General features: G+C 44.1%; 1 protein-coding gene across 25 annotated transcripts in view; it reads right to left on the bottom strand.

The window, feature by feature from the left end:
• MADD (MAP kinase activating death domain) overlaps positions 1-18,864 on the bottom strand; it is a 191,926-nt gene that overhangs the window by 21,754 nt on the left and 151,308 nt on the right. For all 25 annotated transcript variants that reach the window (XM_068260535.1, XM_068260543.1, XM_068260538.1 and 22 more), the window contains 6 exons: positions 17,484-17,604; positions 17,291-17,396; positions 12,641-12,751; positions 9,728-9,835; positions 6,546-6,710; positions 3,688-3,760 (listed from right to left, as the gene is read on the bottom strand). In XM_068260535.1, the coding sequence (XP_068116636.1) occupies positions 3,688-3,760; positions 6,546-6,710; positions 9,728-9,835; positions 12,641-12,751; positions 17,291-17,396; positions 17,484-17,604 (684 nt within the window). The remainder of the gene's footprint in view (positions 1-3,687; positions 3,761-6,545; positions 6,711-9,727; positions 9,836-12,640; positions 12,752-17,290; positions 17,397-17,483; positions 17,605-18,864) is intronic.

Here is an 18,864-nt window from a genome sequence, read left to right as displayed (position 1 = left end):
TTGTAGACAATAAGGGGGTTTTATTTCAAAAGTACATAGTCGTAGTTCTGAGCAGACAACAAGACTCATGAATTTTCAGACTATACACAGGCTGGTTCCCACAAGAACCAGAGCTGTACAATTTTGGCAATTTAGCCCCTTCCTCAATATTACCAAACCAGAGCATAATGTCACAGGAGACACGGCAGTTTCCATGGGGACATGCTTGACTAAGTTTGTTGGTGATGAGAACGGTGTGATGACCAGTGATCTGCTGCTGTGGATAATTTAAATATTTAGGCTGCAAAAAAAAACTCAACAAAAAATAACTGCATTTTAATTCATTTTAATTATAATAACTAAAGCTGCAATAGGACTTGAGGTTGTATTTACATTATTTAAGTGTAAATAGGGCTTTAAAGAGTCAGAAACACATACTTACCTAAGGAGAGGGAAGCCTCTGGATCTTAATGAGGACTCCGTCGCTCTCCTTTCCAGTTGCTGCTTGCATACCATCCAGCTGCTCCGGACCGGGGGCCCGGGGCCTCTTCTGACACAAGCGCGGTTGTGCTGCAGCCATATGAACATGACTGCGCCTGCACAGTAGCCCACACTTGGGTTTACTCGTGCAGGCGCTTGAACAGGAGCACAGCCCTGATCAGAAAACTGACAAGCCCTCATCGGTAATCTTTGGAGGGTCCGTGAGCAGAAACAGGGGACCGGAGGAAGCCTCATCAGGATCCAAAGGCTTCCCTCTTCTTAGATATGTACTGTATATTCCGGCGTATAAAAGACGACAGGGTGTAGAAGACGAGCCCTCAACTTTTCCAGTTAAAATACAGAGTTGGGGATATACTCCTCGTATTAGTCTACCCCTTTTCCAACGCATCACCAAATAAAATCATATACTGGTGCTATGTATTATGAACAGACACTGGTGCTGTGCTATGCTGTATGTGGTACCCAGTATATAACACTATACAAGGGATTGACTGGTTGGATTAGTCAACTCTCCCTCTCCATAATCGGATTGGTCAGCTCTTCCTGTTTATCAGAGAGGTGTGAAAGAATAGATTGTGCTGTGCCCATAAAACACACCTATTTCACCTTTCTGGCCCACCCTTGTATCCCATTTACCTCCTTCTCTGCCTCTCAGACCTCGCACACGTGCGCCCGCGCCGCTTCACTACAGTCCTCAGCAGCGAGATCTAAGAGGCGATAGGGAGTATCACCCGGCATCAATGACACCTGTCGTATAAGACGACCCCCAACTTTTCAGAAGATTTTCAAGAGTTAAAAAGTAGTCTTATACACCAGAATATACGGTAAGGGTTTCTGAACCTGAGCTTCAGCCGCTATAATGCAGCTTCAGTTTTTTTAATTGCTTGAGTACACTTTAAGACGTTAATCCTGCCCTGCTTATGTGCTACAGTCATCATTCCATGAGACGGGACGGACCTCTTCAGAGCTCACAAGACCGCTGGTTTCCAACTCGGATTTGCTTGCTTATGACAAAATGTTGAATTATTATTAACTGCTGTTCAAAATTTAACAGGCATTGCCTAAATTGTAGGACACAGCAGGTCATATTCATATGGAGATTACACTTTTTGTTAATAAGAACGTAATCTAATCAGTAAAGCTCTATACATTACAAGGACTGAATAAAAACCGTATTCTACCTTGCTAATTTTGTATTAATGTGCTTAAATCACAGCCATTCCACTCTGCTTCCAACAGAAACAAGTAAATACTGTGTTAACCTCCCTGGTGGTATGATTCTTTACAGATTTTAGGGTCTAAAAGCGGTATAATTATTTCACGAGCTTTTAGACTCTTAAAGCAGAAAAAAAAATTTCACACCTCCAGAGAGATCTGCAGCAGCCCTGCACATTACTCACCTCCCTGGGATCCAGCACTGCAATTTTCCCTCCTGTTCTCCGGGTGGCGCTCTACCCCGATGGTGAGATTGCCGTCTGTCATTATGTGACCAAAGTAAATGGTAGGGAGAGGCATCCCTTTCCGTAGTGTTCGAGTGCGTAACCACGGATGTCAAGCAACCTCCAAAGAGCAATCCAATAGTAGAAGAGATTAGTTAGCACTCTGGCTTCTCAGTGAGCAAATGTTTTTATTCTCCAATCACATGTCAACACTTAAGTTAACAATTGTTTCGGGGCCATCAAGGGTCCCCTTCTTCAGAACAGTGTGGACAAACACTGTACTGTTCTGAAGAAGGGGACAGTTGATGGCCCCGAAACAATTGTTAACCTAAGTGTTGACATGTGATTGGAGAATAAAAACCATTTGCTCACTGAGAAGCCGGAGTGCTAACCAATCTCTTCTATCATTATGTGACCAACCACAACCTCACCAGAGGGATCGAGCGACTCAGAGGACCAGATGAAGATGGGCAGCGAGCGTCCAGGTCCTGGGGAGTTACAAACGCTGCTCCGTCTGCACGTACATCCCAGCAGCTACTCCGAGCCAGACTCGGGATTACTGCTCCTAGCATCTTTATTTCACCCCAAGCCTGGCTCGGAGCTACCACCACGGGGCTTAAATGCAAATAAGCACCGGGATTTTTTTTTAAATGAACCTCCCCATAAAGCAGTTTCTTAATGGAGTGTGTCGGAGGTAGGGGGGCGCTGGTGGTGAACATCTCTGTACTTGCATCCACAAACTTCATCTCCGGGGGCCATTTATTTTCAAACCTCATTTCCCTGGTGCTCATGGATTAGTGCAAGTAACAGGCTTCTGCTCTATGCAGCTAATTACAGCTGCAGCAAGGTGGGAGTTCCTGGACAGTTGCTGGCCATGGATTGAAATGAAGAGAATTTTAATAACATTCAGGCATAAAGATACTTGTTCCGCACCCATGTAGGTTTCTTGTTATTTTATAAAAGTGTAATCATTCAAATTCTGTGATCCAGCACTCGTGGTCAGGTATAGAATAGCTGAATGGTGTGAGCGCAGGCTCTAGTTTGGAGCTCAACTTTAGTAAAGCTTTGTATACATATCATAATTAGAGTAAAATTGTTAGACATGTCCTTTCGGCGATGGGCCAGCCAACTATCTGGAACAAAAAAATAGCGAACCAACAATCTGAAAAATCTCGATCAACACAACCGATTCTTCCTGCCGGATCTATTCTGCCCATGACCGTTCGATCAAGAGAGTCTTTATTAACATCATTATGTAATCAATCAATCAATCAATCAATATAATATAATGTGTACAAACCTTAAAGAGAACTCGAGGAGAACCTAAAGGGAAAACTAGAAACTTCTCGAAGAAGAAGGAAGCCTGTAGATCCTCCAGAAGCTTCCAGTGTCCTCCTGGAGACCACCACCGCTACCCGGGACCCTTTTGAAGATCTCAACCGTGCTCCTCTTCATACACAAGCACGGCTGTGCTGCACCTGCGAGAGGACTGCCATGCCTGTGCAGTAGCATGGAGCCAATCGTGCATGGGTGACTCCGGCTTACTGCGCAGGCGCAGCCGTTCTCCCGCAGGTGCAGTGTGGCTGTACTCATGCATAAAGAGCATGCTGCACGTGGCACCGGTGGAAGCCAGGAGGACATGGGAATCCTCTTCAGGATCCAGAAACCTTCCTATTTTTAGGCATCTCTTTATTTTATCTCGCCTCAGGTACACTTTAAGACTGAGATATCCCATAATAACAGACTATGACCTCATAGCTTTGTTCACCTGGTTTAATGCTCTGTTGCCGGGCAGCGGCTCGCTCCATGCTCTCCTTCACACAGTAGTACAGCTCCCGGCACTGCAACGGCAAATAAAAAGTGCATAGCAGAACGGCAAATGACCTGATCACTAAACAAAACCGCCTTTCAATATTCAATGCAGACAATTTCTTACAGCAGGTGGTCGGCCAACAGATTTATTGACACAATGCACTTTCTAACTAAAACAAAATAGTCCTGAAAAAACCCTAAAAAGCTAGGAGGTAATAATTAGGGCTGGACAATGAGATGCAAATCATTTTGAGTTGATGCAGGATTATGCTAGTTTTGTATACAAATTTATGCAGCTTGAAAACGGACCAATCGAATTTCACCTTTGCAGGGTTGGATTGGATAATTTTCAAGTTGCATAAATTTGCACTCAAAATGTGCAGCATGCTGCATCAACTCAAAATTATTGGCATCTCATTGACCAAGTAATAATGGGCATGTAAATAAGAAACTGAATGAAAGGTAGTTGCAATGGTGAATGATAGAACAAAGGCAATGAGGTGGATGGTCTTCCTGTGCCAAGCATATCTGCTGTCACTGGTTGTTATAGATTATAAACCCAGGCAAGTTATGCGTTAAGAACACTTGGGTTCCAACATACAGACATTTAAAGCAAACCTGATGTCTGGATGACTAACTCACTTCAGGTTAGATTCGTAGCTATATAGAGGGAAGGCTCTGGATACTATAGATCCTTTTGGGTCCTTGGTTTATCCCGTTGTTCCTGTGCCGACCCTCATTGAAGTCGGCCCTTCTCGGGCAGCCTTTGAAAGTACTTACTTGGAAGTACAGTGCTTCCGAAGACAGCCACATCTGTACTGTGCATAAGCGAGCCAGGACTCACGCGTGTGCAGTACAGATGTGTTTATCTTTGGGTGTAATTAGATATGGGCAGTGGGCGAGGCACATCACAATGAAATGATCTATATATTGTTTTTTTCCCCACCAATTGGGGTTTTTCGAGTTGATATTTGTTTTCAGTAATTACTTTATTTTCTATGCATTTTAAAGGGAAATACAAGGAAAAATGAAAAAATACACTATTTCTCCAATTTCATCCCCTATAGTGTTAATATAAACATTGCTACTGTACATAAAACCCACACATTGTATCTGCTCATTTGTCCTGGTTATCACAAGATTTTAATTATGTCCCTAGTACAAAGTATGGTGACAATATATCATTTGGAAATAAAGGTGTATTTTTTTTTTATTTTTTTTTTGGTGGGTTTTTCTTTCACTATTTTCACATCTGCGTGGGAGCGCGTACATGCAACGCGCACAGCGGCAGCAGCACTGTCTGACTTATAAAAATGTCCAGGAGCCATTAAGAGGCTTTAGAAGGATGTTTTTATAAGTCAGCATGTCAAACAATGTATTGCCTGGCTGTCCTGCTGATCCTCTGCCTCTAATATTCTTAGCCATAGTAGTAGAACAAGCATGCAGATCAGATGTTTCTGACTGAAGACTGATGCATTAGCTCATAGTTGTTTTAGGTGTGTGATTCAGAAACTACTATAGTAAATGAGAACAGCAGGACAGCCAGGCAACTGGTACTGTTTAAAAGGAAATACATATGGCAGCCTCCATATACCCCTCACCTCAGGTTCCCTTCAACGTGTTCCTGAGACTAATAATAGAAAAGCATTTATACTTACCTGGGGCTTCCTTCAGCCACCTTTAGACCGTGGGCTCCTTGCCGGATGCTCCAATCCTCCACTGGCCCGATCACTTTCTTCACTTGTCCCTTGTCGTGTATACTGAGCATGTCCCCATCACGCTCCTGTCGCTGGGAGCATTCTTCCTAATACCCCCCCCCCCCTTTATCCCTCTAACCTATGGGTTCCCCAACTTCAGCGGTTGGACATCTACTGCATACCCCCCTCCCACCATGCAGATGGTGCTGCCCCTTCTCACAGCAGGCAGCTTCCTGCTGGGTCATGCTTTCCGCTATAGCCCTAAAGGACGACAACTGTAGTAATATGTATATGGAGGCTGCCATATTTATTGCCTTTTAAGCAATACCAGTTGCCTGGCAGCTCTGCTGAACCTTTGACACTAATACTTTTACCCAGAGCCCCTGAACAAGCATGCAGCAGATCAGGTGTTTGACATTGTCAAATCTGGCAAGATTAGCTGCATTCTTGTTCTGGTATTATCCAGACACTACTGCAGCCAAATAGACCAGCAGTGCTGCCAGGCACCTGGTATTGTTTAACGGGAAATAAATATGGGAGCCTCCATATCCCTCTCACTACAGTTGTCCTTTAAGCCCGATTCACACTGCCATAGAAAAGTGTTCAGCGGAACAGAACATACTGGATCCTATTGGATGTGAACGTATCCTATGTTAATAAACAGGATCTGTTCAAATTGCTGCGTTGGAATAGATCTGATTGGTCCATTCCGCTAAATGGACTGCAAGTTTGGGGTGAGAGTGCTTTTCCTGGATCGACGGAACGGAAGAAAAAAAAAAAAAAAAAGAAGATGCCTTTGGAAAGCTGATCCATTTGGACAGATCAGTTTTTACACGTCTCAGTTTTTCATATGGCAGTGTGACTCGTGCCTTACACTGAAGGAACGGTAAGTGGAGCGTGGAATTTGTCGGTCCATGTTCAAGCTGCACGAATATGCATTAAAATTTTGCATAATCCTGCATCAACTCAGAATTATTTAGATCTCATTGACCATCCCTATTGTGATCAGATCTACTAGAAGTGTTCTTCCTCCTTAGAAGTCTATCAATTTTGGATAGATTTTAAGTGAAAGAGATTCTGATTGGTAGTTCTGGACAGCGGCACCCCTTTCGCTCACCTTTTTGGTGAAGAACTTGTTGAGTTGAGTCTCCTGGCCGTTCCTCCTCCACAGACACAGCACTTTAGTCTTCGGACAGTAGGTCATGTTAATGAGTTTTTCGTACCACCAGCGTTCATACACTGCGCCAATGTTGCTGCGTAACACGATGCAGTCATCGCAAACCTGGAAGGAATTATTTATTAGCTCTGCCATCTTATGTAGAGCTGTACAGGAAGTGTATAGTCTTGTCACTAAGGCTTGGTTCACACATAATCTGTACATTTTCGGCCCATGCAGTCCTATCCTGTCAGTTTTGCCTGACTGGACAGGAAATGTACACCTTTTATGTGCGAACACACCCACAGAAACACATACATATCTGATATAAGATTACAAGCCCATATTTTCAAAAAGAACAGTAATATACCCTCTACATATTAGAAAAGTTAAGTCCCTAAGGTAACTATTTTTGTATTTTTTTTAACTGTCTTTTATATGCAAAAGTATTATTTGAGTTACTATGGGAGAGTATGGGAGGTAAGGGGTTAATTTTTGTGTAGGTCTTTTTATTAAAAAAAAAAATTGTATGGAGGTGTAATTTTACTTTTTGGCCACAAGATGTCCTCACACATTATCTTCTTGAGCATACTGTTAGTACGCTAACGGGAAGTAATGCGTGGAAGTGTTACTTATAATACATTATTTCATTGATCGCAGGCATCTCATTGATGCCAGCGATCATGAATACAGTCACTTTGATCAATGAATGGGAACTGTGTTCTCATTCACTGATTGGTGTACAAGTATACCGCAACAGAGGTGGGGGGGTCACAGGCATGCACACCACTCATAGAAGACAGGAGACAAATATCTACACCCCTGGAGAGGTAAGAGACCAACTGCGGGGGTGTAGATATACTGCGGCTGGTGCTGCTAGTGGTTAAAGTGTGCCTGTAGCGAGTTCAAGAGTATTAATGTACTAAATGATACAAAACTAAACTCTGCAGCATAACAGAATTTTGAAAGCAAAGGAAATGGTAATGCTGAAAAATCTGGATATCTGATAAAGAACTGAAGAATATGGTCAATAATAAGGAACAGTGGATAGGAGGCGCCAAGTGGTGTATACACAGGTATAAAGAGGAATATCTGAGTCCTACCTTAAAGGACTTACGAGGCAAATGTTATACAAAAAAGTTACTTACCTTATTGCAATATCGGACCTCAGGGCAGACGATCAGTGCCTCCCCTGTCTGTTTCAGGTGCTCTGTTAACTAAATCCAGGATTCATTACAGGCCCAACCCTCTGCAGGGTCGCCTGAACTGATGGGATAAGAATTGCCGCTTTAAACAACAAAAGCCTGCGCAGTTCGCATGCCGCTAGTGCGGCTGCGCAGGTTTCCAGCCCTGCCTGCGGGCCGTCCTCTCTCCGTGCACGTTGGTGTGATTAGGTGATGTGGGCTTCCCCACGTGACCATCCACATGACTTAAGTTCAGTTCTAGTTAGTAACGCCCCCTCAGCATACACTAGCAATGCTGAACCGGCTAACTAGAACTCAACTTAGTCATATGGACGGTCAACTGAAGAGCCGCTGGCTCATATTGAGCAGAGAGTCACTGAGGAGCCGCTGGTGAGCCGGCTCACGTACGAGCGGATAACAAAGAACCGCTGGTGAATCAGAATTTTTATTCTGATTCACCAGCGGTTCTTTGTTATCCGCTCTCCGCTCGTACGTGAGCCGGCTCACCAGCAGCTCCTCAGTGACTCTCTGCTCTATATGAGCCAGAGGCTCTTCAGTGACCGTCCATATAACTAAGTTGGCTCTGACCAGCCAGGAATGGACCTCACACTACGTCACTTCCCTGCCACACCCGGCACCGTCTGGAAACCTGCGCAGCCGCACTAGCGGCATGCGAACTGCGCAGGCATTTGTTTAAAGCGGCAATTCTTATCCGATCAGTTCAGGCGACATTGCAGAGGGTCGGGGCCTGTAATGAATCCTGGATTTAGATAACGGAGCACCTCAAACTGACAGGGGAGGCACTGATCGTCTGCCCTGAGGCCGGATATTGCAATAAGGTAATTATATTTTTTTCTAATATTCGCCTCGTAAGTCCTCTAAAGAAGGACTCAAAGCTTCAAATGTAGGAACTTTATTTTGCACTAGACGCCTGGTGCAAATGAAGTTCCTATTTTTGAAGCTTCAAGCTAGTCCCTCTTTAAAGTGAACCTAAAGCCGATAAAAAAAAAAATGAGATTAACTCACCTGGGGCCTCCCTCAGCCCCCTGCAGCCGATCGGTGCCCTCGCAGCTCCGCTCCGATGTCCCAGGACCCGCCGGTGAGCACTTCCGGTTTCGCCGTCACCGGCCGACAGGCATGGGAACGCGAGTGATTGTTCGCATTCCCAGCGGGTCCTGGGACATCGGAGCGGAGCTGCGAGGGCACCGATCGGCTGCAGGGGGCTGAGGGAGGCCCCAGGTGAGTTAATCTCATTTTTTTTTATCGGCTTTAGGTTCACTTTAAGGTTGGACTTAGTTTATACACCACTGGGCGCCCCCTTTTCACTGTTTCCTATGATCCATCCGTTACCCAAGGGACACCTGCTATTAGACCAGTCCACCTAGCTGTGTTTTATTTTTGAGCAGCGACCGTGTGCACTAACAGCGCAGGAGATTTGGGAGCAGCCGGTGCCACCATAGGCCGTAATTGGAATGATGGCTATAGCGGCGAGTAACTCAGTGAGTAATTTGGGCGCCCTCAAAACACAAAGCTCATATTACTTTTAAAACACTGCAATTCGGCCGCCAGTAATAACTGGAAGCCGAATTACATCATTCCCCACCCATCCACGGTGACCTGGAGGGGAAATAGTAATTAGCGCCGCCAGGACTTGTGCAGGAGCAGGGCGAGCCATATATCGGCTTTACCCTACACCCAAATCTCCCAGCGGCTATTTCATAGGTATGCTAGTAACCGACCTGACATCTTACAGAGGCTGAGAGGGGATGGTACTTCCCTCATGCCAATTTAGAGGTTCATTGTCTAGCAACCCTGATTTGTATTCTTCTACTACAATTTGCCACCCACCTATACCTACGTACTACACCCTGTTGGGCTCTCGGTGGCCTTTGTAGTTTTTTTTCTCTCCTTTTCTCATGGTAAATAAGAATACCTCCTATATAATCATATTACTCTTACCTCCATAAAGAACAGGTCTCCGCTGGTGTCAGTCCCAGCATGCACTACAAACGTTTGTTTCTTGATGTGGCGACTCCCACTGGGGCGAATGCTCAGGTCACGGCCGTTCTGTGTGGGAATTAAGGCAGGTCATTGTACTATTTTACTACAATGTATCTAGGTTAGTAAATGGCAAAGCATCAGGACAAGTGTAAGTTAAGAGTCCACCAGCCTCAGTGATATGTAATTGCAGATCACGGGAAGTCCTAATAGAGCAAAAGGTCCATCAAGCCTCTCATTCAATAGTCCATAGCATGCAGAGATTTTCATATAGGACTCGACCATAAACGGATTTATATCCAATTTCTCTTTATTCCATAAATACGGTAATACAACATACAAACCAGCACAACATTTTGGGCCTGTCACCCTCTGTCAAGTGCTCTTGACAGAGGGCGAAAGGCCCGAAATGCTGTCCTGGTTTGCATGTTTGGAATGGTGGCTTCAGGATTTCTGCTCTAAGAAGGTTCAATTTAAATGTTAACTTGTTATAACTCTGGGAAACAGAAACTAAGCATATGATTAAAAGTACACAGTGAGACTGTAAGACCCTTACTAAACTGCATGTCAAAACAATCAGAAGTTTATAAAATATGGATTTACCCTGCTTCCTTCAATTCCCCATTGCTCACTTAAAGGGAACTGTGCAACTTGAAATAAAAAAAATCCAAAATGAATCTCCCCATAAGGGAATATTGTAATGGAGTGTGCCATTGGAGTGAGCGTCATTACTTACCTTTGGGCTCCTGCGGCCCCCGGCACGCATGGGATCTGTCATCTTCTCCACATAAGTATCAAAATTGCTGCATTTTCAGCTTGATGGCGTAGAGTGCATGCGCCACAATGCATATGCTGGGAGATGTAGTCATGGATACCAAGTACAGAGATGTCCTCGCATTCACTGACTACATCACCCAGCATGCATGCGCTCAAGACACTGCCTGGATGTTGAAAATTTTGCCACAGCTGCAGTCTCTCCCTAAAGGACATAGCAGATCCCATATGGGCCAGAGGAGCAGAACCCCATAGGTATTTATATAGGTATATACCGCATAGGTAACACATAGACTTTGTGTGTTCCTCTACAGCATAAATGTCAAACTCTCAACCGTAGAGTCATTAAATTTGGCCGAAGTGATTTCACCACTTTCTATTATGTTTGGCCCACTCCAGATCACCAGGGAAGCTATATAGGAGGTGAACGCCTAGATCACCTGGAAGAAAGCACTAGTCACCAGGGAACTGTATAGGGAAGGGAGGAGGCCCCTAGACACCAGGTGACTATATAGGGGAGGGAGGACCCTTAAACACCAGGGAACTGTGGATGGGAGAAAGGGAGGGGGTTGGGCACTGACACCAGTGCACTGTATAGGTGAGGGGGGACATTAGACACCAGGGAACATAAGTAAAAGAGATGGCCACTAGATACTGGGGGGTTAGCCAGCAACCACAGCATGGTCGCAATGTTAAATTTTAGGCCATTTTGTATTAGAGTTTGACACCCCTGCTCTAGAGATTTAAAACAAGAATTGTAAAAGATACTGGCCAGAAAAAAAAAAAACAAAAAAAAAAAAAACGAACAACACGGGTCTCCTAATCCATTATCACTCCTCATATCTGTGCACACATTTAAATTATAACAGAGTAACCAAGCAGCTCGGGGTGATCCAAACCACTAGGAATGTATAGGGTGATAAAAGAGACCGAAAAGCCCTCCTACTAATAAGCAATGCTTGGTGAAATTTGCCTTCTTAAAATAGAAGGACATTTACAATAATTCAGCTGTTACCCACAATGCACTACTACTGAATATGCAAATTATCCATTTTCACCCTTGGTAAGCCAAGCAAGCATCCAGAACCGCTGGTGTATAGCAAGCCTATAGCTTTAAATTTTACACCGCCATATCAAACCCACATGTAGACAGCCTGTCCGAAACAGGCTGTCTACATGTGGGTTTGATATGGCTGTGTAAAATTTAAAGGTATAGGTTTGCTATACATCTGCAGTTCTGGATGCTTGCTTGGCTTAAAGTGAACCTTAAGCCAGAAAAAAAAAATGTGTTTTACTCACCTGGGGCTTCTACCAGCCCCCTGCTGCCGTCCTGTGCCCTTGCAGCCACTCACTAATCCTCTGGTCCCCCTCTGTCAGCTAGTTTCGTTTTTGCTGACAAGCCGTCAGGACTGGCCACGTGTAGCTTTTTCCGCATTCCCGACTGTAATTAGCGCTATTGCGGGCCGCAACGCGTACAAAAATACGCGTTGCCGCATATCTATGCGTGCGTAATGCGGCAACACGTATTTTTGTATGTGTTGCGGCCCGCAATAGCGCTAATTACAGTCGGTTATGCGGAAAAAGCTACACGTGGCCAGTCCTGACGGGCCTGTCGGCAAAAACGATACTAGCTGGCAGCGGGAGACCAGAGGATTAGTGAGTGGCTGCAAGGGCACAGGACGGCTGCAGGGGGCTGGTAGAAGCCCCAGGTGAGTAAAACTCATTTTTTTTTCTGACTTAAGTGTCCCTTTAACAAGGGCGAAAAGGGATAATTTGCATATTCAGTAGTAGTGCATTGTGGGTAACCACAAATGTTCACTTCTAGCTGAAATATTGCACATTTAAATTATTAAGCACATTTCAGACACCGGTTTGCTTTTATTGCAGCTCTGGGCAAACAGCAAATAATTCTGCCAGTGGGAAATGCAATAAAACAACATGTGAACAGCCCGATCCCCAGGCTCTACTTTATCTACTAATAATCTATTCTCATAAATTTCCCATAACTGATTGTATGCAGATCTAGAGAGGAAGGGGGGAGGGGTTCCTTGGAGCAAGACTGCAGTTATAAACATGATCTATTTCCTCTGCCAGTCTTACCAGTTCAGTCACTCGGTCAAGCAGCTCATTAATCTGCTGACTGTGCGCTAAGCCGATGTGACATTTTCCCAGGAGACGGCGAACCTTCCTCCGGAGATCGGCCTTGTTTACCTAAATGAAAGAGAAGGTTTATCACATCTCATTAATGGCCTGGAGCTATGCATGCCAATCCCTTATTGTAAGCACTGGAGCGGAGACAGCAAAATTCTCACATACAGTAACATCTGTGATAGATAAACCAATAACTATACATTTCTGATGATTTATACATTTTGTGGACATTTTGCATGAATTTACCACTTCACCACTATGGGCCTGTTCACACTGCATGGAAACACACTGTTAAAAACCGTGAAAACAGTTAAAAAGCAAGAACGAAAGGTAAATGCTTCCTATGTTATTAATAGAAAGCATTTACACTGTCAAAAAGGAATGCAAATGCTCGACGCACCCATCGGACTGCAAATGCAAAATGCTGACTGCTTTTTTCAGCAGCCACAATGCAAAACGCAGACCGCAAGCTCGAATAGGATGCAATGCAATCTTATGGGAACAGACAGTGTCCATATCCACTAGGAATGCTGCCGCATGAAAAATGCTACATTTCCCATCAAAATTCGGCACAGCCGTACTGGCTCTTCACGCCCCCTCATGTGACCAGGAAGTATAGGGCTTCCTGCTGGTTTGCTATAAAACCAATGGGAATCTTCCTGCAACAGAGAAAATTCTCATAAGTTCATGTGCACCATGGGTGAGTTCACGGGTGGCAATGCAAATCAGCAGCCAGTGTAGATAGCAAAAGCGCATCCGGTTACGTCCTGACATACATCGCAAGCTCTCTATCGCAAGCTCTCAATTTTACACTAAAAGTAGTCTTTAAAGAAATGACTGGAAGTAGGTTCAATCCTACCAATTCCATCCCAAATGTCTCCAAAGCACTACCCTCTAGATCAGGCCTAGGCAAACGGAAACAGTAAATTCGGGCGCCTGAGGCTAGTGGACAAATCGGGCGCCGCCATTCACTCCTATAATAAATATCGTTTAATGGGCGCCCGATAGGAAAAAAGGGCGCCGGTGAAAAATAACGTTTTAAAAGCGGCGCCCGGAGACTTAATGTTTTATTACTGCTTCTCATGATTACACATTATTTAATGATTTATACATTTTTAAATATTATTTTTAAACGAAAAACAGTACAATATTTTTTCCAAACATTATTTTTAAACGAAAAACAGTACATTTTTTTTTACATTATTTTTAAACGAAAAAACCAACAGGGGGGTCTTAGGTTTAGGCACCAACAGGGGGGTCTTAGGTTTAGGCACCAACAGGGGGGTCTTAGGTTTAGGCACCAACAGGGGGGTCTTAGGTTTAGGCACCAACAGGGGGGTCTTAGGTTTAGGCACCAACAGGGGGGTCTTAGGTTTAGGCACCAACAGGGGGGTCTTAGGTTTAGGCACCAACAGGGGGGTCTAGGGGTTAGGGGTAGGTACAGGGAGGGTTACTTAGGCACCAACAGGGGGGGGTCTTAGGTTTAGGCATCAACAGGGGGGTCTAGGGGTTAGGGGTAGGTACAGGGAGGGTTACTTAGTAATTTTTTTTTTTTTTTAACGTTATTATACGTTTCAGTATTTAAACGAAAGATTAACGTTTTTACAATTGCCGATTTAATGCACATTATTTAATGATTTATAACTTTAAAAAACATTAATTTTAAACGAAATACAGTACCATTCATTTTTAAACGTTATCCATGCTTATCGTTAAAAACCCGGCGCCCTTTTTTCCCAGCGCCCCTTTTTAACGTACGCTAGGCAAACTTTGCACGGCCCGGGGCGCAGAGTGCAGGCCGCATTCCTGGCTTTGTCTAAACCCCCCCCCCCCCCCCCCCCACAAAGTAGTGAGCGGGCAATTAGCAGGGTTAAATTTCACCTACTCGCATCTCCATGGAAACTGGCCGTCACGTGACACAACACGTACCACACTGGCATGTCCCAATGGCGTGTCATGTGGTGCACTGTTGCTATGGAGACACAGTGCAGGAAATGGTGAGTAGTTAAGTTTTAAAGCAGACCTGATCTCAGAACCTCCTCCCTGCTCTAAAATTTACGCAACAGCATAATAACCTTTAAACAAAAAAATAATTTCTTTGTTACACCTGATAAATAAAATAAATCTGCACTGTTTCTACTTCCTGGAAGTAGTTAACATCCTGTGCTTTTAAATGAACATATCTGCCATGGCAGTCATGTGACACAGGGGAGAGATCAAATTACAACTTGTGATTAGACACAAATGAGGGGGAATTAAACAGGCTAAACTCTCTAAATACATACAGGGTACATTTCTCTGGGTTTTCCTTCTGTCCTGTGCAAGAGTTCAGGCCCACTTTAAACCCCTACTAATTGCCCGCTCGCATCTTTGCAGGGAGGGAGGGGAGAAAGAGAGGAATGTACAACGCACATGAAGCGGGAAGCGGATACGGCCCGCAGGCCGCAGTTTGCCCAGCGTTGCTGTAGATTGAAGCTCACAAGGGCAGGGACCTCCTCCTAGCATTTCTATACACAAGACAAATAACATTTACAGTGGCTTGCAAAAGTATTCGGCCCCCTTGAAGTTTTGCACATTTTGTCATATTACTGCCACAAACATGAATCAATTTTATTGGAATTCCACATGAAAGACCAATACAAAGTGGTGTACACGTGAGAAGTGGAACGAAAATCATACGTGATTCCAAACATTTTTTACAAATAAATAACTGCAAAGTGGGGTGTGCATAATTATCCGACGCCCTTTGATCTGAGTGCAGTCAGTTGCCTATAGACATTGCCTGATGAATGCTAATGACTAAATAGAGTGCACCTGTGTGTAATCTTATGTCAGTACAAATACAGTTGCTCTGTGAGGGCCTCAGAGGTTGTCTAAGCGAATATTGGGAGCAAAAACACAGTGAAGTCCAAAAAACACACAAGACAAGTCAGGGATCAAGTTATTGAGAAATGTAAAGCAGGCTTAGGCTACAAAAAGATTTCCAAAGCCTTGAACATCCCACAGAGCACTGTTCAAGCGATCATTCAGAAATGGAAGGAGTATGGCACAACTGTAAACCTACCAAGGCAAGGCCATCCACCTAAACTCACAGGCCGAACAATGTAGAGCGCTGATCAGAAATGCAGTCAAGAGGCCCCTGGTGACTCTGGATGAGCTGCAGAGATTTACAGCTCAGGTGGGAGACTCTGTCCATAGGACAACTATTAGTCATGTACTGTACAAAGTTGGCCTTTATGGAAGAGTGGCAAGAAGAAAAGCATTGTTAACAGAAAGCATAAGAAGTCCCGTTTGCAGTTTGCCACAAGCCATGTGGGGGACACAGCAACCATGTGGAAGAAGGGGCTCTGGTCAGATGAGTGTCACACTTTGCCAAATACAGGCTTGACCATAATGTACATGGAAAGTAAGAGGGACATTGACTGGGTCACTCTACTCTGGATCAGAGCTTTGACAGTTAGACACACTCCGTGCACAGAGATTTGCATTATGCAAATCTCTGTGCACGGAGTGTGTCTAACTGTCAAAGCTCTGATCCAGAGTAGAGTGACCCAATCAATGTCCCTCTTACTTTCCATGTACATTATGGTCAAGCCTGTATTTGGCAAAGTGTGACATATATATTTTACCTGTACTTATTTCGGTAGTGAGATATATCTGGTCAGATGAGACCAAAACTGAACTTTTTGGCCAAAATGCAAAACGCTATGTGTGGCGGAAAACTAACACTGCATACCACTCTGAACACACCATCCCCACTGTCCAATATAGTGGTGGCAGTATCATGCTCGGGGGGAGGGTACATCTCTTCAGCAGGGACAGGGAAGCTGGTCAGAGTTGATGGGAAGATGGATGGAGCCAAATACAGGGCAAACTTGGAAGAAAACCTCTTGGAGACTGCAAAAGACTTGAGACAGGGGCGGAGGTTCACCTTCCAGCAGGACAATGACCCTAAACATAAAGCCAGGGCAACAATGGAATGGTTTAAAACAAAACATACCCATGTGTTAGAATGGCCCAGTCAAAGTCCAGATCTAAATCCAATCGAGAATCTGTGGCAAGATCTGAAAACTGCTGTTCACAAACACTGTCCATCTAATCTGATGGAGCTGGAGCTGTTTTGCAAAGAAGAATGGGCAAGGATTTCAGTCTCTAGATGTGCAAAGCTGGTAGAGACATACCCTATAAGACTAGCAGCTGTAATTGCAGCAAAAGGTGGTTCTACAAAGTACTGACTGAGGGGGCCGAATAATTACGCACACCTCACTTTGCAGTTATTGATTTGTAAAAAATTTTTGGAATGATGTATGATTTTTGATCCATTTCTCACATGTACACCACTTTGTATTGGTCTTTCACTTGGAATTCCAATAAAATTGATGCATGTTTGTGGCAGTAATGTGACAAAATGTGGAAAACTCCAAGGGGGCCGAATACTTTTGCAACCCACTGCATTTCATGCTTTTCTCCCGGCGGACTCAAGGGACCAGAGCTGCAGCCACAATAAGGGACATTGATCACAGATGTGCCCTGGTGTCACAGAAAATGTAAACCCAAAAACACAATCCAGCAATAAACAACACAGAGTCTCAAATTTACCTTCATCATCACCATGTAGGCCACCATATTGTGCAAAACTGTGGCAAGGAGTCGATCCTCATCTTCCTCGAGTCTTTTTCTGTCATGATCTCCCAGAGAATTATATCTAATCACATAGGATTGGACATCAGATAGAGATAGATCACCCATAGTTATTAGCACACACCTCCCCCCCAGATGTTCTCATACTCACCTGTCTATCATCTCCTGGGGCCCCTGGTCCATCCCCATCCCTTCTCTCTCCAGCATCACGGCATCAAGGAATGCATCCTCCCAGAACTGAACCTGGTCCCAGAGGGTAGAGCGTTCCTTACCTGCAAGACAAACCTTACTTATAGTAACTATGCCACCAACAATGGTTACCCCTTTACAGCCTACACTACAGGATCAGTAGTGTTTTGGAGCGGTTTGTAATTCAGTAAGGTATACGTCATTTTAAAACATTTACTTTTAACGTGGTTACTGAGTTTTTATAAAAAGTATAACGCCTTGTAACTCGGAAACCAGTTTTCAGCTGAGGTGACTGGTCATGGCTGCCTATGTTGAGAATTTAACGTGTACAGTGGCCTCGGACCTCCCTAGGTGCCTCAGCCAACGATCTGCCTGGAGCATCAACTTAGCTGACTGTATTGCTTTTTCCTCACTCATCCCGCCTGCTCTGTGCGCTCCATCATGTACCGCTCCATCAGTCCCCCTCCCCTCTTCATAGCAACAAAATACATTGCTAACTTGGAGTCTAGTGATGCCTCTGTACAGCCTTGGCCTCGATCCCTCTCTGGTGAAAGTCCTTATACGTGTTTAAGGGGCTTTAGTTTGAAACTTTATTGCTCACCCAGGATAATGCCTTAAATACCTCTAAGGAGACTCCCTGTATTTGATACTGCCCTTCCTCTGCTGAGCAGTTTGAATTTAGCTGTGAAGTGACACTTCCTCCAGGGTTTAAAAGGCCTATTCACACTAGACATCGCAAAACGTGATCACAATCACAGTTCATTTGGGTCAAATGTTTGAAACTTATTTTTGAGACAAACAGAACTGAATATACTTAAATACCTTAACATGTTGACAAACATGATAACTACTTAGCCAAAGGAGGGGCTTGGCAGAAAATGCAAGGGTTTGCAAAAGAGAATAGTCCCGTTATTTAAGCTATAATCAGTGGAGTTGTACAAAACGCTAAAGACACAGTCATGTGAAAAAGTAGACCCCGTGTAAATTACAACTAGATTGCTAGATAAAAATGATAAAACATAACATCATGAAGTATTAATATTTTATAATCCACTGTGTAGTTGGAAAAAGAATTTAAATTTCCAGTGTGAAAAATAAATAAGCACAACTCAATATATATCGTAATTTAAAATATAAAAAAGTGCACTACATCGGGTAGACCTAAGGAAAATTAAGAGGATCTTGAAAGGACCTGCCTTCTTTAAACCACAGGCATAAGGCTGTGTTCCCATATGCAGCTGGACCACGACTAGCCAGCAGGATTGGTAAGTGTAGCGTCCACTCTAATGGCCTGTTGTGGTCTGGCTGGGGCCAGGGTGGATGCATTTTAACCATTGGCTACA

This window comes from Hyperolius riggenbachi, chromosome 11 (genome assembly GCF_040937935.1).
Source record: "Hyperolius riggenbachi isolate aHypRig1 chromosome 11, aHypRig1.pri, whole genome shotgun sequence".
Classification (NCBI taxonomy): domain Eukaryota; kingdom Metazoa; phylum Chordata; class Amphibia; order Anura; family Hyperoliidae; genus Hyperolius; species Hyperolius riggenbachi.
The sequence above is the reverse complement of the archived record's forward strand: the minus strand, read 5'-3'. Positions and strand labels throughout refer to the sequence as shown.